Here is a 25,960-nt window from a genome sequence, read left to right as displayed (position 1 = left end):
GATCTGTAGGTGACTGGATGCATAAATCAGGCCAGCAAGTTGTGAGTTACAGTGACAGCCTTGCCACAGCTTTCGATATTGCAGCTCTAACACTGTGTTGTCATATGGGTGTTTCTTTGCCTGTCTAATTGCTATGGGGATGGGGATGGCCTTCTGTGTGACTTATGCGCAGCAATTACCTGTCAGTGCAGACCCTCTGCTTCACTACTGTAATCATTTAGCAATCAATGACCCGAAGAACTCAGGGCTTGCCAGTGACTCTGTGAAAGGACTCTGCGGTAGAAAACAGTCCAAATGGGAGTCTGGGAATCTGATGTAATCCTTCCTAACTGCCACCATGACATTCAGGAAGCTATTGAATATCAGTGATAGTAAGGCCTGAAATATTGTCGCAGTGTCATCTCTGGGCTTTTGGAAGGTACATAAGGCAAAGCCATACAGTGTCATGGAAACCTTATCCTAATGGGTATCCAGTTCCATTTAAAGTTTGTATATACTGCCAGCCTCATGTAATGTCAGTCTGTCTACACTGTACCTACCCAAGATCTCCTGATCTGTCAGCTCTTTTACAATGACTCCTGCTGTTATTCACTATCTTCTGCTCCTTAGTCATTTACTGTAATGCTGGTTCTGAGGTCTATAGGCTCTGTCTAGAGCTGCAGTATAAAGAATTATTGCAATAAAATCACACACAGGCATGCATTTGTATCTAAAGGGACAACTTTCTCTGGTTCAGTGAATTCTTAGGCATGCACTACTTCACAACTATCTCCTCTGTCCCAGTACTCACTGCACAGTGGAACCCCTCTCCATTCCTTGACATATCACACTGTTCACCATCACTATGGACTCCAAAACACCTCTCCTTCGGTGTGCTACATTGGTTTCATCACAATGTGGAATCACTATGGCACACCATGCCTTAGAGTAGCAGAAGTACCTTAACATGAAAAAAGAATTATGTGTTCTGACGCTTAGTGCATTCTTACTTGTGCCAGAGGAAAGTGAAGTAGGCCACAGTTTGGCCTTACTGCTGTACCTTTTTATGAAAACGTGGTTGCATTTTTATTCATTTGTTTTGTTGATTTATTAAATTATGAGTAGGATGATGTGTGCCAGAGTGGACTTTTCATTAGCATTCTGCTCTGTCAAACACTTTTGCAGTGAACATGTATCCATACATCCTTTAAGCCTTCATGCCTTATGCCTGCACCAGCAGGATGAGAGGGCAATGAATCTGATACTTTCATATGGGGTGCTAGCACAGAGCAGCAGGACAAAAGAATTGTATACCCTACTTATTGCAAGAGAAATGTTCATTAATACAATCCTATGTCTTTAAGAGTCTATGAATCATTTGGGGCATTTCTTATGTTATGTAAATGTTAATGTTATGTGTTTGTGTTGGACACTTAAGATTAAGATCCAACATAGCAAGACATTTATCCTAGACTCATTTTTTTTTCCAGATTTAACAGAGTACTTGACTGAGTGTCCAATGCAGTAAATTAGAAAGGGACTGCTGATACCACCCACACAGACCTCCATATGATAACTGAATATGTAGCATGATCCTAGCAAACATGGTGTGTGCAGTTCTCAAGAATTCACTTACAAAGTTGTAGACAGAAGAGAAGCAGTTTGAAAGAGGGAAACAAAACTGGTGTTCAGTCTTCAAGAGGAGCAGTATAAAAATAATGTGCAAATGATTAAAGTGCACACTCAGAGAAGGGAAGGAAGAAAGCAGAGGTAGATATTGTAGAAATAACTGCATACCTCAAGGGAAAACAGAGAGAATGAGTAGGTGGCATATTTAAAAATGAGATAGGTCAGAGTAAGGCACACGTCAAAGAGTTTATATTAATGGCATATTTAATAAAAATGAAGACATAGCCCAAAAATAGAGATATCTAGCAAAGCAGAGATACAAGGGAGTACTTTTTTGCAGAAAGGCATGTAGATTATTGGAACAACCTTCTGAAGAAATATGTAATCAATAATAGATGTGAGGGGCATAAGACAAACATTGAGGGCTGGGGAAAATAAACTATTGATAAAGTATAGTCTACAGGTGTCCATTAGGTAAGGAAATAGTTTGACTAGTTGGTTAAAACGTTATCTTCCATTCATCGACATCTACATTTCACTTACATTACTGTGACACTGGAATGCATCTGTCATCTTTACTTCTTCTGGTAATACTCTCAGCTCTCATAATTTGGAAGAAACATTGGTCATTGATTGACTTTAAGGTGGATAAATATTCTATGGCAACCAAATCAGACACCAAGCAATGGCAACACATATGTGTGTCACATTGAATCTGAATAATAAGCTACTTTTTGTGCAGCAGATTCATAAAACAATTAACCACTCAGCTGTACAACCAGTCTTTTGTACCTCTGGTGAATTCTGATAACATCAAATCCTAAATGTATCAATATTGTACAACTGTATCAGGTATACAAATATATTTATTTTTGTGGAAAACCTAGTGAATTCTCTTATCACACATCACCATTACCTCACTGTAAATGTCAAGCCCACGATTGTTGGCATGTTCTCTGTCATCACGGTGAAGCTTTTCATTATAACCTTCTTTTCTTCTGAATACAGAGTCAAACACTGAAGTATGTTTATCCTTGTAGAGGAAATCATAATAAGAGAAATGTGTTAATTAGAAATAATGTTAGAAATCCCCCCCCCATAGTGTTCAAGACGAAGCATTCTTTTATCATGCACTGCATCGTTTCCCAGTCCCATTAACCATGCCAACCTTATAAATTAAGGTTGATGAATGTGCTAATGCAATTTTGTAACATTGCTTCCATGCTTATCTTTGTAGTATGAGTAGCATTTTCAGTATTTGTTTATGAAATGTTTATTTTTCATATCAAAGATAATTCTTTTTAAGTACTCAAAACTCTAACCATGTGTCAACCTACTCATCAAAAATCATAAACACAGGACTTTAAAAATCATATCAGAATGAGGCAGGAAGGAGAACACATTTTTCATAACAGAAAGACTTCACATACTAAACCTCAGAGAAATAACAATGAGTAGTCTTTGTACAGGTTTAGTTTAGCTACTTGAAAATGAGCATATGCCTATAAAAAGTCTAATTTTATGAAGAAAATGAGTAAATGCAGGAGGAGCAATGCTAAATCTGAGGGCAAAAATCATAACACTCTGCCTAAATCATAGAAGTTGGGAGGCATGAAACATACACTTTACTGCAGACAATGCAGTGCTTAGGTCATGCACCCAGCAGGTTCTCTCTTAGTACATGTACCATTATGAGAAGATGGACTACACCCCCCCCCCCCGCTATTTCAATCTTCCAGGTCTTCTATGACAATATTACTGTTAGCAAATATCTATAGTTTGGGAAGTTGCAGAGGGGAACAACTGTGGAGAAGAGAGTGCAGAAGAGAATAACAAAGGAAGAAGGCTGAACTTATTTTCATTTCAAGAAATGTGAGATAGTGGCTTGTATTATGACCACATGAATTAGATAATGGCATATTAAAAAGGGTAAATTTCCAAGCCAAATGTGGAGCACCAGAAAAAGACATGGGCAAGGATTCACGAAGCCTCCGTGTAAGAGTTATAACTCTTACACGGAGGCTGCAGTTAAACGGAGTGATGTCAGCATGCTTTGCATATTCATGAGAGCATGCTGAATCACACCTAAGTCTAACACGGTCCGTGTAAGACAGTAGGGGGCGTGTCCGTAGGCCGAGCCCTGCAAGCGGACACGCCCCCAGAAGTGTAAAAGTGCCCAAAGTAAACACCCACAACAGAGTCCACGGAAATGTGAATAAACACAACACAACACACGCCCCCACAGACTATGAACATAAAATATATAAATGAACATGTTATATATTTTTTAAATTGTAAAGATGTTTAACCGTGAGTGCGTTTTTGAAGGCGTGCCGTAAGCAGCTACAGTTAGCAGTCAGTGGGAAAGCATATAAGAACTAAATATGCAAAATAAGCCAGGAAGCAATAGCGTAGCGGTAGAGATGTTGGCTGAAGAGCAGGCAGTCATGGTTCAAGCCCCACAACACCATTTTTTTTTTTTTTGCAAAATAAGCAGGAAACAAGTCCCTGACAAATATGTACACATAAAACCACAATTTATGTAAAATGTAATGAAATAGCCCATTTATATTGAAGAAATGTGAGGTAACAAAAGAATAAAATGCCAGATGTGCTCATAGCTGAGCTACAGTTTAACAGAGTGAGTGCATCTGCCCGTAGATGAGCAGTGGTTTAACTGGTGCAAAATGAGTGCCCGTAGCTGAGCAGTGGTCTAACACGCTAAATCTATGTGCCCCTAACTGAGCTTAGCGTAATATGCGTGCCGATAGCCAAATGAGGCTTAAAGCAGCGTATCCCGCTTAGGAGCTGCGCACCGCAAACAAGCTAACCGACGGGCAACGCGTTGAGCAAGCCGTATCAAAACTGCCTTTACACAGACACACCCATCAGCATGTCTAGACAGTCATGAAAAATAAAAAGCAGTGGCCAGGTTCGAACCCAGGATACTATACACCATAGTCAAGGTACAGAACCACTAAGCCATGACAGCAGTACCTTTAAATGCAATAATAGCTAATATATAGGAATGAATACAAACTAGAGCATGACAATGCAAGTTTACTGAAGTTGATACAATTCCAAAATGGCCAATCACAGATATGTGTGGGAAAAATGGACTATATAAGCCCCATAGGCGGGAATACACAACATAAACGATTGTAGAACTGACCTGCAGGCAGAATGACAGGAGTAGGAAAGGGTAGTTGCTTTCGAGCACAGAGGTGGGGTGTTGAGGAGTCCAGGTACATGGTCTGGCTCCTAGTCCATAATCATGAGGCCCAACTCATGCAGGGCCAGGTCCTCTGGGGAGCATACAGGGCCGAGGCGTGGGACCGGTTGGCTCATGATCTCACCAGTGCCACAGGGATTCCAAGGACTGGTGAGCAGGTCTGTCACCACCATGCGGACCTGAAGAGACGCAAGCAGGACCAACTGAACCTTTGGATCCAGGAGGCCCGGCAAACACCCAACGCCCCACTACTGAGTAAGTAACATTTAATTATGTATGTAAGAAATTAAACTAGCTGATATTATGGAGATGTGTATTCCAATATTACTTCATTTATATTACAGCTGCAGGTGTCCGTTCTGCGAACCGCAGAGCCTATGGCGATAGGCTGGTGCAGTTGCGCCACCAGGCAGGTCAGTAATCCACTACCAGTAACTGTAAAGAAATATAAAAGTATGACAGTCAGCAAAAGAGTGCAGTGTAGTCAGTAAGGAATAAAATGTGCAAGTAACAGTGTGAAAGTGTCTGCAAGTATTGCTTGATTACAAAAGTGTGTTTCAGCCTGTAAGTTAAACCGAAAAATGAAACTGTCTGACATATATTCTGAAATAAAAATGCCCTACCTGTAAGAAAATAGTACACAATCTGCAGCAGGCTGAAAAGTATAGCTGCAGAAGATGATGAAATCACATGTGTGAAATATATCCCTGTGGAAATACTGAAACATGACAGAAGTGAGACTACTGGAAAGGATTGTAATAACTACAGGTAAAACATGTCAATAAAGCCTAGAAGTAAGTACCATCCTGAATAGTAAAATGAAAGCAAGTGAGAGAGTGTGAGAAAGTGTCATGAATCCAGCAATACAGTAGTAATAACCCCTGAATAAAGTATACTGCAGTCAAGACAGAATGAAATGCATGTGAGATTCAAAACCAAACAGCGAAATCTGTTCAAAGTGTTGCTGCATCTGGAATGTGTATCCCAAAATCTGGATATGTTGCTCTCAGTCTGCAATATGCAGATAGGATGATTGTCTGATATACCAAACATCCACACTTGTCTACAGCTATATAAAGCAAATGTAGCAGGATGATGTAGCTGAACAAAGCTAGATATGAATGTGTATGAAGAAGAATAAAATGTATATTGATGTTGCAGTAACAGTCCTATCACCAAGTTGAAATAGTTATCATATAGGAAACTGTAGTTAGAACAGTAGTGTGTATATAACTGTAGCTATTAGAAATGTACAGCATATGTATTGTTATTGAAGGTGTTAATATTACTTTCTTTACCCCACCCTATAACCACATATAACCCATTCCACGTGAAAATGGTATGTGCAATCACAATTAACACCCCTGGACGTTTGTCCTGTTGGGTCATATATATTTGCATGTCCGTTGATGCATCTGCCCTGTTCATACATCCACACCTGATGGCCTGTTGCCATCAATTAACCCTGCATGTTGTTGGACTGTGTATTTCTGTTCAAATGATGCATGTGTTATGCACGCTGTTCAATGGTGTGAATATTTGGGTGTTTGGTTAATGGGAATACTAATGCATGCTGTTACAACTAATTGTGAATGGTATTATATGTCACTAACCCAAACTGTCATGACATAATGCAAAACATAGGACGACAGGGAAGGCGGGTTCCAGTGGACCCACCTCTCCCACCTCAGCTGGCGAGTGCACCTGGCACTAGTGCCGAGTCCGGACCCTCCTCCGGTGGCCCTGTGCCACCTGCAGGTGGAAGCGCTGCAGGATGGGGCTCGCCTCTGCAAGTGTGGCCGGAGGAGAACCACCACTCACCCTCCGTAGCATCCGGACTGTGGTGCGTAGGGAGATTCGGGACTCTGTTCTCGAGCCCCTACGCCAGCTCGAGGCATGGGTGGCGTAACTAACGGGCATGCCTGTTGCCCGCCTACACAGCCCCAGCACAGCCCGTCCTGGGCAGTGAAGGAACAGTGGCAACTGCCTATGGGTGGGGATATCAGTTCCACTGTTGCCATCTGTGGGCTCATGGGCTCTGGATATCCAAACCTCCGTCCCGTCAATTGCGTAACCCCCACACGTGTCATACACCGCCCCTGTATGCGTCTTGTTTGTCTTGTCTGTTTACCTACCCAACCTACCTCCCCAGCTGTACCGACTTCCTTCACCTGACATACCACTCTCACCTGAAAAAAAAAAAAAAAAGGGCACTCTGTACCCACAAAAAAATTACGCCCCATACATAGCTGCCCATTCCACACACATGTCTGCTGGACATGGAACCTATCAATTACAACTGGCTGTACAACAAGTATTATTGTTGTCCTGACACCTCTCTCAGGGGTGGAAGGTTTCAAATGTCACACCAAATTACATACATATGCACAGCTGTTGCTGATGAAGAAATGGGCAGCTATGGGCCTTACCTACATCCCTCCTGCACATCCCAAGCTTGTTTCCCTACTGTCTTACCCTCTTTGTGACCCCTTTTTCACCACTTTCCTATCTCTCCATTTTCATTTCTTTCAAAGCAAATAGCGCGGGTGTGCGCAAGAGTAAGCATGTTTAAGCGGTTGTAAGCGGGTGTGCGCTTGTGTGCGCGGAGCTAAACGCCAGTGTGCATGTGTGAGCTCCGCGCAAACCAGCGCTAACCCGGTTACAACTGCTTAAAAGTGCCTTAGTCACTTTTATTGACAGGTCTTGTAGTCAGTTCAGAAGCAAAATAAAATCCCACTGGCAGTCCCGAACCCAGGACCTTGGAAACAGTAGTCTGCATGTCTTACCACTAAGCCATGACTCTTATACAAGAACACTGTGCTAAAATAAATATATCATGTAATAGTAGGAATGAATGTAAAGGGAATATAGATGTGTAGTACACAAAGCATGCCATTTAGAATTACTATCAAAACTAGTGGATTTCCATAATAGTAGTGTGTGAACAGAAACAGCCATGCTAGTTGGTAGCTAGTAGGTAATAATGTCACTATAGCACCTTGCAAGCCACACACATACTCACAGCAGGATAATCACTGCCCATACCCCACAACCTCTTACAGGAACACATCTGGACCAAGTAATAAAATATGTGGAGCAAAGGCCCAAAACCAGGGACACATTACAAATAATGTTACAACAAACGCAGACAGTTCAGAGAGTAACAGGGTCTGCATTCTGTGGGATGTTTGGAAGGGTATGAAGTCTGAAACTTGAATGTTTGTCACCATATTCTGACTTGAGCCCAGAGTGATTTGCCAGAAAAAGGTGTGCATGAGATATTGACCAAAATATGAGGCAGAAATGTGGACAACCTGCAAATATCTGTACACATGACGGGTCTGACACCACCATATTTGAATAGTTAAGAGCCTAGACATAGCAACAGTGAATGACTTACAGGGATGCCCCACAGACTCCATGTGAAATGTACAAACAGTAGGCAGAAAGGTGTAACACATGCAATGGTAACTATGGAGTCCTGAAAGTATTCACCACTTGCATGGCAGAAAAAGTGTAGTAATACATATGCTCATGCTAACCCACAGTCACAACTGCAGCATACCAGACATTTTAATGGGTGTACCCCACTGATATGTACCATTCCATGAGGCAGATAGATGAACCTGAAAGTCTCTGGGGCCTGCTCAGCAGCATACTCAAATACCCTAATAGATGTCAAGGCCCACACCATGGCCAGACCACACTGCATGCTGTAACACCCTAGCAGATATAGCAAGCATTCCAAGGTGTGAATGTACATGGAAAATAGGAAAGCTACAGCAGCACACTACAGTCAGGACACCTAGCAGGCATACAAGTAGTGACTGTAAAGGGCAAATATTGAAGCCTTAGCAACAAAGTGCAAGCAAAAGTGAAAGGAAAGCACACACACACACATTAACAGTAGTAGTAGTTGTAGGTGTCAGTGTACATACACAGTTAGTACAGGAAACTGGAGAAATGAATGGAGGAATGTTAATCTACAACACAGCTGGAAATATGAGAGAGATACCAACCTTTACACTCACAGAACATTGTCCACAGCATAACAGCATGGTCCCTGCCCTTAAAATCTGAAAGGCTACGCCTATCTCACATACCTTTTTATAGCACTGTTCTGAAATCACAGTGAGAACTGCAATCAGTACACAACTGGCTGCATGCAATTAGCAAATGCTGGCTAACAATTGGTGCAGAGGCCATCACATGGACATATGCAGATACCTACAAAAGTATGCTGTACTCCCAGTCCACACATGCAATACTTTCATTGCACCCTGAGAAGGACGTGAGAGACAGACAGACAGACAGACAGAGAGAGAGAGAGACAGAGACAGAGACAGAGAAAATTGCAATTAAGCAGACACAAACAAATTGTTCAGCAACAGCCACCTGAAAGCTGACAACTGGGAAGTGGAGCAGCAGGACAGAGAACCAGACGGCAACACAAGCAGCTGTGACAAACACAAGTAATGTAAAGTAATACTATAAAGGTCTACATACTGTGAACCCTCCATATGTGTCATTGGTCTGTATCCATATGTATATGAAGATGTGTAAAGGGCAGGGGACATACAGCAACTATCAGTGAAGGCTGTACATACATTTGTATGCGAGAGCATCTATGTGCACATATCAATGTTGGTTGATTGTAGGTTGTAGTGCCATGTACAAAGTAGGCTTCACAGTTATGTATGTTTAGCAGTATGTTAGTGTGTGTATACAGTATGGTAGACAAACATGTTGATATACCCGTCTATCATATGGATATGTATGTATGTCAACATATGTATGTGTATATATATATATATATATATATATATATATATATATATATATGATATGCATATATCTATACATACATAGATAGAGAGATGTAGGAATACATAGACAGATGTAGATAGAATATTGTACAAACATATATATGTAATGCACACATACAGATATAGATATATGTAGATACATATACATAGACAGACTGATCTGACTATCTACAGGTATGACTGTATATGATGACCTTCAACACACCCTGTCCCACCCCCTCTGTCACTCTCACCCCCTCTGTGTCCCCCCCTCTCCACATCTATAGCAATATATGTACATCAATATATATATATGTGTATATGTATACAGACATATATATATATATATATATATATATATATATATATATATATATACATATAGATATATCTATATACATATATATATATATATATATATATAGAGAGAGAGAGAGATGTATATAAATTCTGAGTGAGGCACATGTGTACAGATGTATTGCAACAGGTGCCTGGTGACAAAGGCATGGAGTGAACACCAGTGTCAAAGCCAGAGTACCATACCACATTTCAAATCACCTACACCAGTAACCACCAGATATGTGATTGGCTGCCCACCACTGCATGTGTCAGGGGTGAACAGGGTCATAAATGTGTACAATAGTGGCCCCAATGATATTCACAGTGGCACACTATCCCTGGAATACCTGCACATGGTATGTGTCAGTGAACATGGTGTGTCAGCTATGGACATGTAGGTTGGTGTACCCCTCCACACCACATAATGGATGCCATGGTATGGACCTCACATGACAGCTACAGATATGGAGAAGGACACAGTGACATGTACAACACTGTGACAATGCACTCAAACACATTACCAATGCACAGTGACTGACAACACCACAGAGTACACATATACTACCCACATAGAGGTTACCACTCCCGGATTTACATATGTAAGTCACACCCATGACAGATGTCCAACAACCATAGTAACACCTCACACCATCCACAACCTAAATGACTGCTGTGTGTCGTCCGTGCCACTGCAATAGAGTACACATGTGGAGGTAAAAGTTCCTACCCACAGATAAGACATACCCTGCAATAAACCACACAGTGTTAAGAAGCAAGACTCCCCATGAGTACATGTTACACATACCCCTGCTGAATGTTAGTCAGATAGGTAATATGCCATATGAGTCACCCTGTGTAACTGTGTGACAGCAGCAGGTACCATCACACCACATGTGTCACAATGGTCAGGGTAGCAGAACAGTACGCTGCTGTAGTCCCAGGGCAATAGCATATTGTATAGTATTGTATTGTAATGTAATGTATTGTGTTGTATTGTACTGGTATGTTGAGGTGCCTCCTTCATGGAGTGGAACCACTGCTGCTGGGCGCCAGTGTACAGGTACATATCCTGTAGTCAGGCTAGTGTTACATAGCACTTCTATATGTGTGTTTAGCTCCTGTCAGAGTTTATGTAGCATGCAACTGGGGATACCATCAGGTCCCATTCATGTTGTGTATTCTGCTGTCCTGAGGGTGGCTCTCACCTGGACATCTGTGATGACAGGGGGGTTACAGTCAGCTGGGATAACTATGTCTTATTTTGGGGGAGAGGGCGGGGTGACACCTGCACTGAACCTGTCTGCCACAATGTTGTCAATATCTGTGGTGTCAGTGAAATATTTGTTGTTGTGTACTAACAATGGGCATAGAGGATGGATCCTGACCAGGTTGCTAACATAACTGAAGAAGGCCTTCTGGTTATCTGTAGTGTCCCTCTTGATTTCCCTCTCAAAGTTGCCCATGGATGTTTGTATGATGGAAAATAGATCCTTACTAGTGCTGCTCAGACATGCCCTCCCTTTATGGAATTATGCTCTGTTTTGCAGTAGCTTCCATCTTCTGTAATACAATCTGTCTATGGCTGGGGTCCACCAGACAGGATGCTGTCCCTTTTTGGAGAGTGTCTTGGTCATATATGGGATTGCATGATCCATGCATTCTCGGAGATGTCTGTAGAAAGCAATTGTGTAGGGGTCAGCATTGTGGGTTGTATCTGCCACTGGCCCAGTGGGCTGAAAGGATACCATGTCACTGTTACAAAGTGTAAAGTTTGCATCTGTAATGTTATTCACTATAGTCGTTTGTGCTAGTGGTGGAGGTGGGATATGTATATCCAGGGCAATCAGTGTGTGGTCAGCTCACAGTAGTTGATGATGTAGGCCATACAGTACCTAGATACAAACCCCAGAGTGAGGAGGTGCTCTTGACCTGAATCAGTGTTCTGACTGCTGGGGTTTGGTAGTATGTCGTATGGAGTGTGCCAGGTACTGTTGCACAGTTGCTGGCTGAGCACTGATACCTGGCCATTTACATGTGTATCCACCAATAGACAGACAGATGCTATATATGTGAGATATGTTGTATCATAACAGTCGAGTAGCATGTGTAGTATGTGTGCCAAATTCTGCTGACATATATTGCTGATATCAGGTTATTTTCTTTCTCAGGTACATGGCCCACCCACAGAATCCCACTTACTCCACAGCTGAGGATGAGGAGATACACCAGAGCCTGGTGCGGGATTATGCAATACTCTTTTCCCGCACCAGCCAGAATCAGCAGGAGAGGGCTGCACTGTGGCAAGACCTTGTCCGTCGGGAAAATGACATAGGCACGCATAATAGGACATATGAGCAGGTACGACATCACTGCAGTGATTTAATCAGACATGTCCATCAGCGTGCGTCGGATATCCACAGGCAACAGGTCGCCACAGGTGGTGGGGTGACTACACATCCCCCACTCACCAGACTGGAGGGACTACTCATGAATATAGTGGCTCCAGTCCGCCAGCAACAACAACAGCAGCAGACATGCATTATGATGGAGGCTGGAGCCACGCAGCAGCAAGACAGTGAACGTGCAGGTAATATGCCATATGTATAGTTGACTGTTGTGTACACTCGTAGTCAATGCATGTGTGAGGTGTGTCCTTGGTTTGTAGCTGTCACCATAGTATTTAATGTGCAAGTGTGATATCCTCAATATTAGCAGCTGACCTGTGAAAGGCGACTGTTGTACTACTGACCTGTATCATACTCAGTAACAATGGCACAGTTGTGCCCACTGACATTAATTTCTTCACGTCTGCAGGTCCCTCTGGTATAACAGCAATGCAGCCTATCCATGCTGGTGAGTGTGTATTAACAATTCCTGTAATAGTCTTGATAGTAATAGTACTATTTGGCTCACTTAGTAGTGCTCTTTGTATGCATGTAGGTGTGTCTGTGTCTGTGTGTTGATATCACGCATACTGAGTACTGTACAATTGTGTGAAACTGTGTGCATGTGTGCATGTGTACATGTGTGCACCTGTGCATGTGTGCATCTGTGCATGTGTACATGTGTGCACCTGTGCATGTGTGCATGTGTGCATGTGTGCACCTGTGCATGTGTGCATGTGTGCACCTGTGCATGTGTGCATGTGTGCACCTGTGCATGTGTGCATGTGTGCATGTGTGCACCTGTGCATGTGTGCATGTGTGCACCTGTGCATGTGTACATGTGTGCACCTGTGCATGTGTGCATGTGTGCACATGTGCATGTGTGCACCTGTGCATGTGTGCACCTGTGCATGTGTGCATGTGTGCATGTGTGCACCTGTGCATGTGTGCATGTGTGCATGTGTGCACCTCTGCATGTATGCATGCATGCACATGTGCATGTCTGCACCTGTGCATGTGTGCATGTGTGCACCTGTGCATGTGTGCATGTGTGCACATGTGCATGTGTGCATGTGTGCATGTGTGCACCTGTGCATGTGTACATGTGTGCATGTGTGCACCTGTGCACCTGTGCATGTGTGCATGTGTGCATGTGTGCACCTGTGCATGTGTGCACCTGTGCATGCGTGCATGTGTGCACCTGTGCATGTGTACATGTGTGCACCTGTGCATGTGTGCATGTGTGCACGTGTGCATGTGTACATGTGTGCACCTGTGCATGTGTGCATGTGTGCACCTGTGCATGTGTGCATGTGTGCATGTGTGCACCTGTGCATGTGTGCATGTGTGCATGTGTGCACCTGTGCATGTGTGCATGTGTGCATGTGTGTACCTGTGCATGTGTGCACCTGTGCATGTGCGCATGTGTGCATCTGTGCATGTGTGCATGTGTGCACCTGTGCACCTGTGCACCTGTGTATGTGTGCATGTGTGCATCACTGGTAATGTGTAGACATTGTAAACTGTGTTTCCTGTTTCCCTCCCACAGGTTCTGGTGCTGCTCTGGTGTCATGTAGCAGGGAACCTGAATCAGGTGCCGTGGGTACTGATAATGATGACATCTGTGTAATGGCACAGGAAGGTATGCCAGGGTCCGCCATTGGTCAGTCGATTGACAATACACAGCTGTCGACCCCATCAATGCGCACAGTTATCCTGCCAATACACCCTTTGTCACCAATGTCCCTAGGTGATGGACAGCATACAGTGGGCATTGACCAGGGTAATGTGGTATCTGTGGCACATGCCTCCCCACACAGCAGCCATGGGCATGGCCCAGAGATGGTACCACACAGACAGATGTCCAGGGGTTCTTGTGGGAGCATCCGTGGGCGTACTGCCCCTGTCAGACGTGCCCACAGAGGTCTTACAACCTCAGCTATGTTTCGGGCTGTAATGCAGGCACAGTCACGTATGGAACGGTACACCAGACAGGGTCTGAGGGAGCTGACAGCATGTCGCACAGCCATGACTGACAGTATGCGTGACATTGTGGCTGCCATCCGTGATTTCACTGATGTCATAGACAGACGTTGTGGGGACATATTAGACCGGTTCCACAACTACATGTCCATGAGCCAGGGTGATGGTGGGCGGTTGAGGCGTCGACGTGGCCGTATGCCAGCAACAGCAGCAGCTGGCAGTCGTCGCGGATGACAACAGGGCCGCGGCCGCCCCCGTAGTGCCAGTAGCAGCCCCAGCAATGCTGGGTCTGTGCTGTCATCAGACCGCCCCAGGAGACCACGTGCACGTGGCTCTGGCCAGGCCCGACAGGGATCTGTGTCCAGTCAATGAACACCTGCTTCTGATGACAGTACCCAGTCTGGGTTTGTACCGGATACGGTCCGTAGCACCCCTGCAAGGCACAGGTACCGTGTCCGTGGCCAGAGACACTGATCTGTTTGACCTGGCAGGTACAGTCTGTGGCTGTCCACAAACACCAGTATATGGCAGCCATGAGGTGGAACTGTGTGCATCCATACACACATGCAAATTGACAACACCTAGGGCTACCGCATACATGCACACACTGCATCAACATTGCCCCACCTTCTACTGCTGTCCCTCACCAACACACATACACATACATGTCAATCGGTGGTATCGGTGGCTGACTCAGGCATACCAAGTTCACACCCTGTGCATATGATGAAACTGTGCCACCTCCTGCAATCTGTAACAACTGTGCAGGTACAGGTTAACATGTTGCTGATGCACAGGGTGACCACATAGAATTGTAGTAATAGTATCATGTTGTTAACAGTACTGTGTGCTGAATTAATTGTGGGTATATCACAGCATGCCTGATGCAGTAAGTGTGTGATTGTCATGTACTGTTGTCTACACCCATGGTAAGTACCATAGTGTATCATCTGCACATGTTGGCATACTGGTGGTAATGATGTCAACAGAAGGCTACATACACAGGTAGCACAGGGGATAAGGTAATGAATGTAGTAATACGCAATGATGGACATGTAAATTGCAAGTGGCATGTTGCCCACACTGGACTCTGCAATGCAGATGTTTGAGGATGTTGATATGTGTGCAGTACTACACAACTGGTACAGGACACACAGGAGCACCCTAGCACTGCATGCTCACATCTCATACCATGCTAGACAGCCCCAACACACAAAACTAACTGTCACAGGAGGGAGAGTCCCCATATATGTCAGAGATACTGTGGTGGCAGGCCAGGTAGCATACATCCTACTAAGTATGGAACCACTGAGTGAAGGCTCAGTGTCTGTTATTTGACATGTGTATTACTGCAGGTATGAGCACATGGGTTTCCATCCAGTTATTGTACATTCTGACAGTACATGGTCTGTACACTTGTGTGCGCCGAGACTGGACCCTAGCCATCTGACCCGCGTATTTCCATGTACATGTGCATAGTGCCTGCATATTTGCAGTGTTACCTACTGGAAGTGGTACAGCTTGTTTGTTGTACAATGGACTACATGCAGCCCTGTTTACTGTAGCTTTGTTTGCATGCATGTTTGCTTGCAATTACCCTGGAATACTGATCACACCTGCAATGCATAGTTATAGAACTTCTGTGGACTCCTAGTGCCATCTGCATAGCTTACTATATGTATGTCCATGTCCCACTTGACAGGATGTCACTGTTTGCCCTGTTCACATGTACATTGCCTGTGACACAGTGCATATGACTTACCTGGCATGTGTCCACGTGAGCAGTCATATATGCTACTGCTAACTAATCACAGGCACTACACCTTCACATATTCATCTTCTGTTGAACTACCTGCTTCGCTAGGGATGGCCTGCACCTGTCACCCCTGGGCTTTCAGATATTGGCAAAGGCTCTTGCTACCCCCATAGTGCCTATGTTAGGCAAGGCTCAAATGACAAACCAACCTTCATAGGTATCACAAGGGATAAAAAACTAAGAGTAATGCTACCCAATGCCAGAAGTCTAAACCTCCAGATGCATGCACCCGAAACTCTCCTTGGCATGGAGAACATCGATATCTGTGCAGTAACAGATGCCTGGTTCAGGGCTACTGAGAGCACACCAGCACTACCAGGTTTAACCTGGTTGATTTCTTTGAAACAGTCACCAAGGCCATTGACGAGGGGAAGGTGGTTCACACAGCCTACCTGGACCTCGCAAAAGCCTTCACAACAATACCCCACTTGGGCATTCTAGAGAAGCTCACCAGCTTAAATATAAGCCCCTATGTCACTAGATGGATTGCACACTGGCTCAAGGACAGAACCCACATGGTTAGAATTGCTGGAGCCATGCCAGACTCCAAACCAGTTACGAGTTGTGTCCCACAAGGCTTAGTCCTGGGACCTCTCTTGTTTGGTATATATTTATTGGAGGTACAGGCCAACACAGACGGACTGTGGCTGACCAAATATGCAGATGACTGCGAACTGAGCACCATAATCGACTCTCCAGCTGACACAAGCATCTTCCAAAGGGGCATCATAGAAACAGACAACTTGTGCCAGAGCCATGGCCTTCAGCTGAACAGTGTTTAGAAAGGGAAATGTGCATCCTGTAGTCTGTTCACCTAGTTGCCAAAAGGGACATTTCCCTCACACACACTAACCCCCCTCAGCCAAACACACACACTTGCCATTTGTAGGCTTCAAACCCCTACCTATGTTCTGACACTTGAGACGGATGCATTAGCAGAGCGTGCTATTCGCATTACTGGGAGGTTTCTCTTCTCCTGCTATACTTATAGAGTGCTGACATCATCGGTGTTTAGAAAGGGGAATGTGCATCCTGTAGTCTGTTCACCTAGTTGCCAAAAGGGACATTTTCCTCACACACACTAACCCCCCTCAGCCAAAAGCACACACTTGCCATTTGCAGGATTCAAACCCTATCGGACTATGTTATGACACTCGAGACGGAAGCATTAGCAGAGTGTGTTATTTGCATTACTGGGAGGTTTCCCTTCTCTTGCTGTACTTATAGGGTGCTGACATCATCAGTGTTTAGAAAGGGAAATGTGCATCCTGTAGTCTGTTCTCCTAGTTGCCAAAAGGGACATTTTCCTCACACACACTAACCCCCCTCAGCCAAAAACACACACTTGCCATTTGCAGGATTCAAACCCCTATCTGACTATGTTATGACACTCGAGACGGATGCATTAGTAGAGTGTGCTATTCGCATTACTGGGAGATTTAACTTCTCTTGCTGTACTTATAGGGTGCTGACATCATCAGTGTTTAGAAAGGGAAATGTGCATCCTGTAGTCTGTTCTCCTAGTTGCCAAAAGGGACATTTTCTTCACACAAAATTGCACACACACTAACCCCCCCTCAGCCAAACACACACACTTGCAGGATTCAAACCCCTACCTAACTATGTTATGACACTTGAGATGGACACATTAGCAGAGCATGCTATTCGCATTACTGGGAGGTTTCCCTTCTCCTGCTATACTTATAGAGTGCTGACATCATCGGTGTTTAGAAAGGGGAATGTGCATCCTGTAGTCTGTTCTCCTAGTTGCCAAAAGGGACATTTTCCTCGCACACAAACAAATCCCCCTCAGACAAACACACACACTTGCCATTTGCAGGATTCAAACCCCTACCTAACTATGTTATGACACTTGAGACAGATGCATTAGCAGAGCGCGCTATTCGCATTACTGGAAAGTTTCCCTTCTCCTGCTATACTTATAGTGTGCTGATATCATCGGTGTTTAGAAAGGGGAATGTGCATCCTGTAGTCTGTTCTCCTAGTTGCCAAATGGGACATTTTCCTCACACACACAAATCCCCCTCAGACAAACACACACACTTGTCAGATTCAAACCCCTACCTAACTATGTTATGACACTTGAGACGGACGCATTAGCAGAGCACACTATTCACATTAATGGAAGGGTTCCCTTCTCCTGCTATACTTATAGAGTGCTGACATCATCTGTGTTTAGAAAGGGGAATGTGCATCCTGTAGTGTGTTTTCCCAGTTGCCAAAAGGGACATTTCTCTCCCACAGACTTACACACACACCAACCCCACTCACACACACACACACACACACACACACTGAGCATTTGCAGGATTCAAACCCCTACCTAACTATGTTATGACACTTGTGACGGACACATTAGCAGAGAGCGCTATTCACATTACTGGGAGGCTTCTTTTCTCCTGCTGTACTTATAGGGTGCTGACATCATCGGTGTTTAGAAAAGGGAATGTGCATCCTGTAGGGAGGCAGACGCCAAGCACACTCTGGCTAAGCTGTCATTCCCTAGGGCAAACAGCCTAGTGTTGACCTCTACACCCATATGTTTAATTGTCAAATGCACATTATTTGTTGCTGACAGACTGTTTGCACATCTTTATTGCCATAGCATTCCCTGTTTGCATGAACAACTTGTGCATCTGTGGAAGATGTTTGCATATGGGAGGGATCCACTATATCACGTATGTCTCTGTAGTCATTTAACTGTGTGCACTGGGCAGACTGCTGTAATGTGGTTGGTTCCTGGAATAACATGTAAAAATACCAGATATGTGTGTCCAACTGCTAAACTGAGATTTGGCCTAAGTGTGTGAGCATGCCCAGTTCAGCCTTCCCATGGCATGTTGTCTGACATATGTCTCATTTATCAAAGTGTGTGAGCATGCCCAGTGTGAGCATTCCATATGTTGAACTCTGCAGCCCACCACATTTGTGGATGAGTGTGAACTTCAACAAATATTACCCGTTTATGGTTGTGTGTTGTGTGTCATGTTGTGTAGTTACTGTACAACTGCTTTGTGTGTGAACACAACAGGATTATACTGTGCCTGCAGTGTTTGCATGGGAAACTTTGCATACAGTTGTCAACATCCTTTCACACTGACCTAACACTGTAGTACTGTATAGTGTACTGGTAGTACTTTGACTGTGGTGGACAGTATCCTGGGCTTTAGTGCTATCACTGCTTTACATTTCGATAGTGAGCACAACAGCCTGGTTAGGGGCCAGTTGTGTACATCTGACCATGTTGCATTCTGTTCAGATATGAACTACTTAAACCAGGCTTGTCCAACATTGGTAGTGTATTCCACAACATAGGTGTACATTTGCAAACACTAGCGATGTGCCCTAGTCCATGTCTAATGCTAGTTGGAGAGTGTGTTTGTCCTTCAACACACATTGTAAGTGGAGTTTGCCATGACATATGTCATGGTTAGTATACTGTGCCTCTGTCTACCTGTGACATGACAGTGATACCCAGGATAAAGCTACCATCTCCCATCCACTCATCAAGATTCCTATTGAGGAAAATTGATAAGTGACTCTATGGGTAGCCTGTACTGGGAGTTCACTCATGGGTGGGGGTGGCTTCTGTGTTATGGATCATGCAGTACAGCTTGTCCTATGTAAGTCAGTGCTAGGGTTCAGGTCTCTCATGTGCACAGCTCACTGCCATTCAGATTGTACAAGGTGCAGCATGTTTATTGATACCAGCAACACAGGCAACACATGGCATCTGTGCAAGCTCTTTGATACTCCTGGTGAGGTACTGTTGGGGACTTTACGGTTGATGGAGGCGTCTGCTGAGGTACATCCCACAGGGGCTATTGTAGTCAATTGTACCGCTGATGAAGGATGACTGCAGAGCCACAATGACCTCCCCTTATCTAGATCTGACAACCTTCATGATTAGGTGGGTATATGGTATGTTTCTGTAAACACTACAGCACATGTTTGTCCAATGCAGGATATCTAACACCTTGTGTCCCCAGGTCTCTCATTACATGTTAACTACGTAATGGGTTAACACCTATGTGGTAATTGGTGGGCACTTACTGTATATCCACGGGGGTTGACTATACACTTTTCTGCAATTAGCTTGCTGACATGGCTATGGCACCAGTTGTCTGTTTCTATGTGGCCCTTTTGTGGGATGCTTGTGTCAGCTGGTGGATCATATATGGTGAGCAGTTTGTAGTCCTCTGCAAACATGTTCAGACACAGTCCTTCCTTGTTTGCCTGTACCTATGGGACATATATACCAGACGAGGGAGATCCCAGGACCAAGCCTTGTGGGATGCCAGTTATATCTGGTTTGTAGTCTGACATGGCTGCAGCATGTCTGACCATGTCTGTTCTGTCCTTGGTCTGGTTTGCAACCCCTCTACTGACATAGGGGTTTATATTTAAGCTGGTGAGCTTATCTATAATGAACACGTAGGGTATTGTATAAAAGCCTTTGCAAGGTCCAGCTACGCTGTGTGGACCACATTGCCCTCATCAATGACCTTAATGACTGTTTCAATTGAGTCAAACATGTTTAGGGCAGGATCTGCACTTAAGAAAGCCACACTGGGTAGGGTCCGTGTCAGTAGGTCCCCAATATCTTTATGTCTGTGGTACATGCTGATCCTTTCCATAGCTGTGCAGACCGAGCTTCTCAGGATTCTGGGGTAGTAGTTTTCAGTATCCATTCAGGCAACACCTTTGTTGAGAAGGACCACTGTTGTTGTACACTGCTCTTTGGGTACATATTCTGTGGTAAGGCTGACATTGAGCAGTAGTGTGATTTGGCATTCCATTCATCTTGGAGTCCATGTTGCACTTAGCCCAGGACACCATCTCATACCATTGCTGCTGTGTGTTTTGCTTTGTAGATGCTGGCTGTTACCTCAACATCTGCAATGTCAGGGGGCCAGCAGTCTGCTGGGATAGATATTCTTCATTCGGGGGGGGGGTTGCACTGCACCTGTCAGGATGTATGTTGGCAATATGTGTGTGTGTTTGTGATATTTGTGTGATTCAGAGCATATCTGTGAATTCCCAACATAGGTTCCTACCATCAGTTGTGAAAGCCTTGGGATTATCCTTAGTGTCCTGTACAATTTGTATCTTCATAGGTTCATAGGTTCATACTAGGCTATCCTCCCTAGGGCATTTGTTAGCCTAGCCAGAGTGTGTGTGGCTTTTGCCACCCCTTGCTATGTGAATATTATGGCCATTTATGATTTGCTTTGCTGTGCCTCTGTCTGGACATGACACAGTGAAGACCCCCAGTGTAACTCTACAATCATCCATCCACTTGGCAAGATTCCTGTTGAAGAGTGTCAGTGAGGGGCTCTGCCTAACATGGAGTGGGATTCTGGTCCAGGGTGTGGGGAGCCTCTGGATTATGTATCTGTCCCACCAGCACATCCTATTTCATTATTTGTTGAGGTTGACATCTCTCACTCTCACAGCTCCGATGGCTTTGAGTTTTCTGGGGTGGAGCATGTCCATTACTCCTGTGTTGGGCATGGCCTTCTACAACAGGCATGCAATGCCTCTGTGTAGGCAGTATGTGACTGCATTCAGCTGGGGTGTCTACAGCCAGGCAGCATATGACATATATTTGAGACCCTTTATCCTCTTGGTGAGGTACCTTTGAGGTCTTTCTAACTGCTGCAGGTGTCAGGTAAGGTACACGAGGCATTGTACTAGATTATGGGTGTGATAAGAGAACAGTATAGGGGCACAATGACCTCTGTTGACGTAGATGTGAATCCTTTCCTGATACGGTGTCAAATGTAGACAGTCTTCCTAGCCACATTGGCAATGTGAGTGTCACATAACAGGTTACTGTCCACTTGTGTCCCTAGGTCCCTGATTACGCCTTCCATACATAATGGTTTACCACCTATGTGGTAATTTGTGGTACCTTGTTTGGTATTTGGTGGGACATTCATACTATCCAGTGTCTTCAGGACGGCTGGGTGGGGTTCCTGTGTGTGAGAGTGTGGTCTGTAGCATGCTACAGACTGTACAGCAGTCTTGCCTACAGTTAGTTGCACATGGGTGGACTCCAATGCCTTGTGCATTGTCAGTTACCTGGACGTATGGGTGTCTGTGCTGAATATGGATACTCACCCTCCTTTTATGTTTTGTTCCAGGTTTTGGGGCCATGACACATGATATGTGGTATAACCTGGTAGTGCTGGTGTGCTGTCAGGAGGCTTGCAGCAGGTTTCTGTCACTGCACAGACATCGATGTTCTCCATACTGGGGATGGCCTTGGGAGCATGCATATTGGGGTTTACACATCTGGCATTGGTCAGCATTACCCTTATGTTTCTTTCCACTTATGTTTTCTAGGGTGGTGGGTTAGTCTTTTCAGCCTTGCCTACAAAAGGCTCTATGGAGGTGGCAAAGGCCTTATCCAATATCCAGACGCCCAGGGGTAACAGGTGCAAGCCATCCCAAGAACAGCTGCGTGGCTTGTCAAGCATGACATCCCAAGCAGACAGACATTGGATCCCCTTGGAATGACACCAGTAAGTGTGCCACTTGCTATGACTGATCATTCCGTGTTTGTACTGTGGCATTATTCTTGGTAAGGGTAGGATGCTGCAAACGGTGAGTGTCATACCGGCCTGGACTACATAATCAGAGAGCTCATCTATGTCTCTTTTCATGTAGTCTAGGGAGGTACATTTCAGGTCATTCACACCAGCATGGACTATGACTGCATCATATTTCTACTTGCTTTGGAGTGACCTGCATACTTCTGTTATGTGGCGTATTGTGGCAGCCTACAGGCAGCTTACTGTACCATTTTCCCTTGTTCAGTCTGGTGTACGGGACAGCAGTGTGTCTGACTATGGAGTCACATATTACAACTGTATCAGGCATGTTGTTTCTCCTTCTGGCCTGTGACTGTTTGGCACACCAGCTTTGTGTACTATGTGTTGCATGTGCTATGTTTGGAGGTTGTTTGATTGGGTGTCTGCTTTAGAGGCCTCTGTTGGTGTGCTGTGTTTGTAATTTGTGCCTCCGGGAATATTTTTCTGTGTTTATGTGTTTGGTTTGCAGTTGTGATAGGTCTATGTAGGACTGTGTTTGTGGTGTGTGTGGTTACCTTCTCCTCCTGACTAGTTTTGGGAGTACTGAGTTGAGGGAGCTCAGCCTCCAGTTTGGATAGATGGTTGCATCTCTCACATATATTTGTATTTCTTGGGTGGAGTTGGGGTTGTCTGTGTACTTGGGGCAGGTGTAACATTGCCTCAGGATTCACAGATTCAACTTGTTGTGGCTGGCCTTAGTGGATTGTATGTGTGGACATATTTTATTGCCATACTACTGATCAGTGATTACTTCATTGTTTATGTTTGCTCTATCATGTAGTAGCTTCCTCATTCTCTTGCATGGTTTGGTTATGACTGGTGTCCACCATGCCAGATGCCTGCGTGTATGGCATTGTGTCTTGTTTTAATTTAGGATTGCATAATCCAAGCATTCCTGGCAGTGTTCATGGAATGGCTGTATTACAGGTTCTGAGGTGTGGCCCATATTTTGCACCTGCACAGGACCTTTAATGGATTCCACATCAGTTTGGAGGAGTGCAAATATTGCTTTACACATATTTTCCACTGTGGTTTTCTGGCCAGGGACTGTGGTCAGGATTTGTATATCCAGTGTGATTACTCTATGGTCTGGTTTTACCAGTGAGCAATACACTTCTCGCCTTGCCATCCAGTACCCATGTTGCTGATTATCACATCCAGTATGCTTACCCCTCTTGTGGGAGTGGTACGTTGTTCCTGGGCCTTTTGGTTTATGGATTCTATGAACTTTTGTCCTACACTGTTGGAGCTAGTATAATGCTCCCAGTCTATGTCTGGGTATTTTCAGTCACCCAATATAATGTGGTTTGGAGGACTTGATATATTCATGTATTCCAGCATAGGCCAGGTGCAGTTCCTGGTGTTGGGACAGTAGTCTGTAGCAGGCTATAAACTGGGGGGCAGTTTTAGCCACTGTTACTTGACCATGGCTAGTCCATGCTGCTTCTTGTTGTGGTACCAACATGGGGGTGTGGTTATCCTTGACAATTCTTGCTAGTCACCCTCCTTTTGTAGCTTGTTCCATGTTTTGAGGCTGTACAGCACAGTATGAGGTGTAACCTGGTAGTGAAAACAAGCTGGAAAACCGGTAAAGCAAAAACGGAACTTCTGCACCAATTCAAAAGCGTTTTAAAAGTTTTAAAGATTTATTCTCCAAGTCACTCGCCCACTGACAGCAATAAAAGTACAAGAAAAACAAGTAAACGTGAAACGCTGCATGCGTTTTTCGTTCCACTTAGTAGTCGAACTTCTTCAGACAAAAAATGTTCTATTACAATGCAGTTTTTATATGCATACATATGCTCTCAATTATCAAAATTAACTTGCCAATAATGTTTTAAAGTGCTAGTGCTATGACTTGAATGTCATAAGTTGTAAATTTGTACGAATAATTTAAAAACAAGTCATAAAAGGGTTCTGGCTAATTACATTCATTCATTATTTATATTTGACTGTATAATAAAATAAATTACACAAATACATATTTAAAAAAATACATATAATTAAATACCCACTTTCTAGTAGGTCCTTATTCTAAATACAAATATTTTATTAACAATTAATGTTGTATTGCATGGACTATTTACATTATATGTGTGTTTAAAAATTATTTTATTTTTATGAACAGTAAACTATATATGTGACTATCCAATTTTAGAATTTTCATTATTTATTAAGCCTTTTTGTACTAAAAACAAAATTAAATAAACAATTCTAGTCCAGCCTTCAAGCCATAACTTATATCTTTGGTGGGACTCATCTATGAATGTTCAATATACAAAACTAAGCCATACTGAATAATAATATTCACCTTTAAAGCTATCTCATGAGATTTTTAAGTTTTAAAATGCATGCTATAGAACATGTCTCGTTAATCCCTGGCTCTCTACACGCAGCTAACCTTAGCTGCCAAGCAAGTTCTTTTTTCTCCAGTTCCAATTTTAAAAAGTTTTCATTGGCACAATTAATATCTACAGGGTACCTGTTTATGCCATCTATAATCATAAAGGAGAGAAAGTGACCATGATTGTTACTGACATGTCTAGCTAAGGCATTTTCTTCTTTGCACTTTGTGATTGCATATAAATGTTCATATATTCGGTCACGCAATCGTCTGTCCGTCTTGCCAACATAGAAAGACGGACATTGTGTACATTGTGCCAAGTAGACTATGCCTTTGGAGTTACATGTAAACGACCCCTTTACGTAATAAACTACTGATCTTACTGTAAATGAGTTTGATGTCAAAATGTGCTTGCAATATTTACATAAGCCACATTTCTTAGTTCCCCCTCCTGTTCTTGATTTGTCAATTTTTGTTTCCAGTAGTTTTTTCATGTTTGTGCCCCTCCGATATGTTATTACCGGAGTAAAATTCAATATTTTAGAAACATTATTGTCCAATGAGAGGTAACACCAATATTTCCTTACTATTTTGCCTATCTCAATTGCTTCTAAACAATATGTGAATGTAAAGGCAATTGAAAAGTTACTATGTTCACCTTTATTTGTTTCCAAACATGTTTTTTCTAAGGGCTCATGTTCTAAGTCAGCTAAAGACATTTGATCTACAATTTCATTAGAACTGGATTTATTACTGTCTCTGCCACTCTTCAGAAGTGGTAAATAAAAACCTGAATATCTTTTTTCCTTGACTTCCTGGAAGATATTATCTA

The 25,960-nt window shown here is 43.7% G+C and overlaps 1 protein-coding gene across 1 annotated transcript in view; it reads right to left on the bottom strand.

The window, feature by feature from the left end:
• CCHR3.PART0H5orf49 (chromosome chr3.part0 C5orf49 homolog) overlaps positions 1-25,960 on the bottom strand; it is a 145,871-nt gene that overhangs the window by 99,441 nt on the left and 20,470 nt on the right. The window contains exon 2 of the mRNA XM_044066132.1: positions 2,525-2,641. Within this exon, the coding sequence (XP_043922067.1) occupies positions 2,525-2,641 (117 nt within the window). The remainder of the gene's footprint in view (positions 1-2,524; positions 2,642-25,960) is intronic.

Source organism: Protopterus annectens, chromosome 3.part0 (genome assembly GCF_019279795.1).
Source record: "Protopterus annectens isolate FY-2018-M chromosome 3.part0, PAN1.0, whole genome shotgun sequence".
NCBI classification, from domain to species: Eukaryota; Metazoa; Chordata; order Ceratodontiformes; family Protopteridae; genus Protopterus; species Protopterus annectens.
Note: the sequence above shows the minus strand (reverse complement) of the source record. Positions and strands in the feature narration are given on the sequence as shown.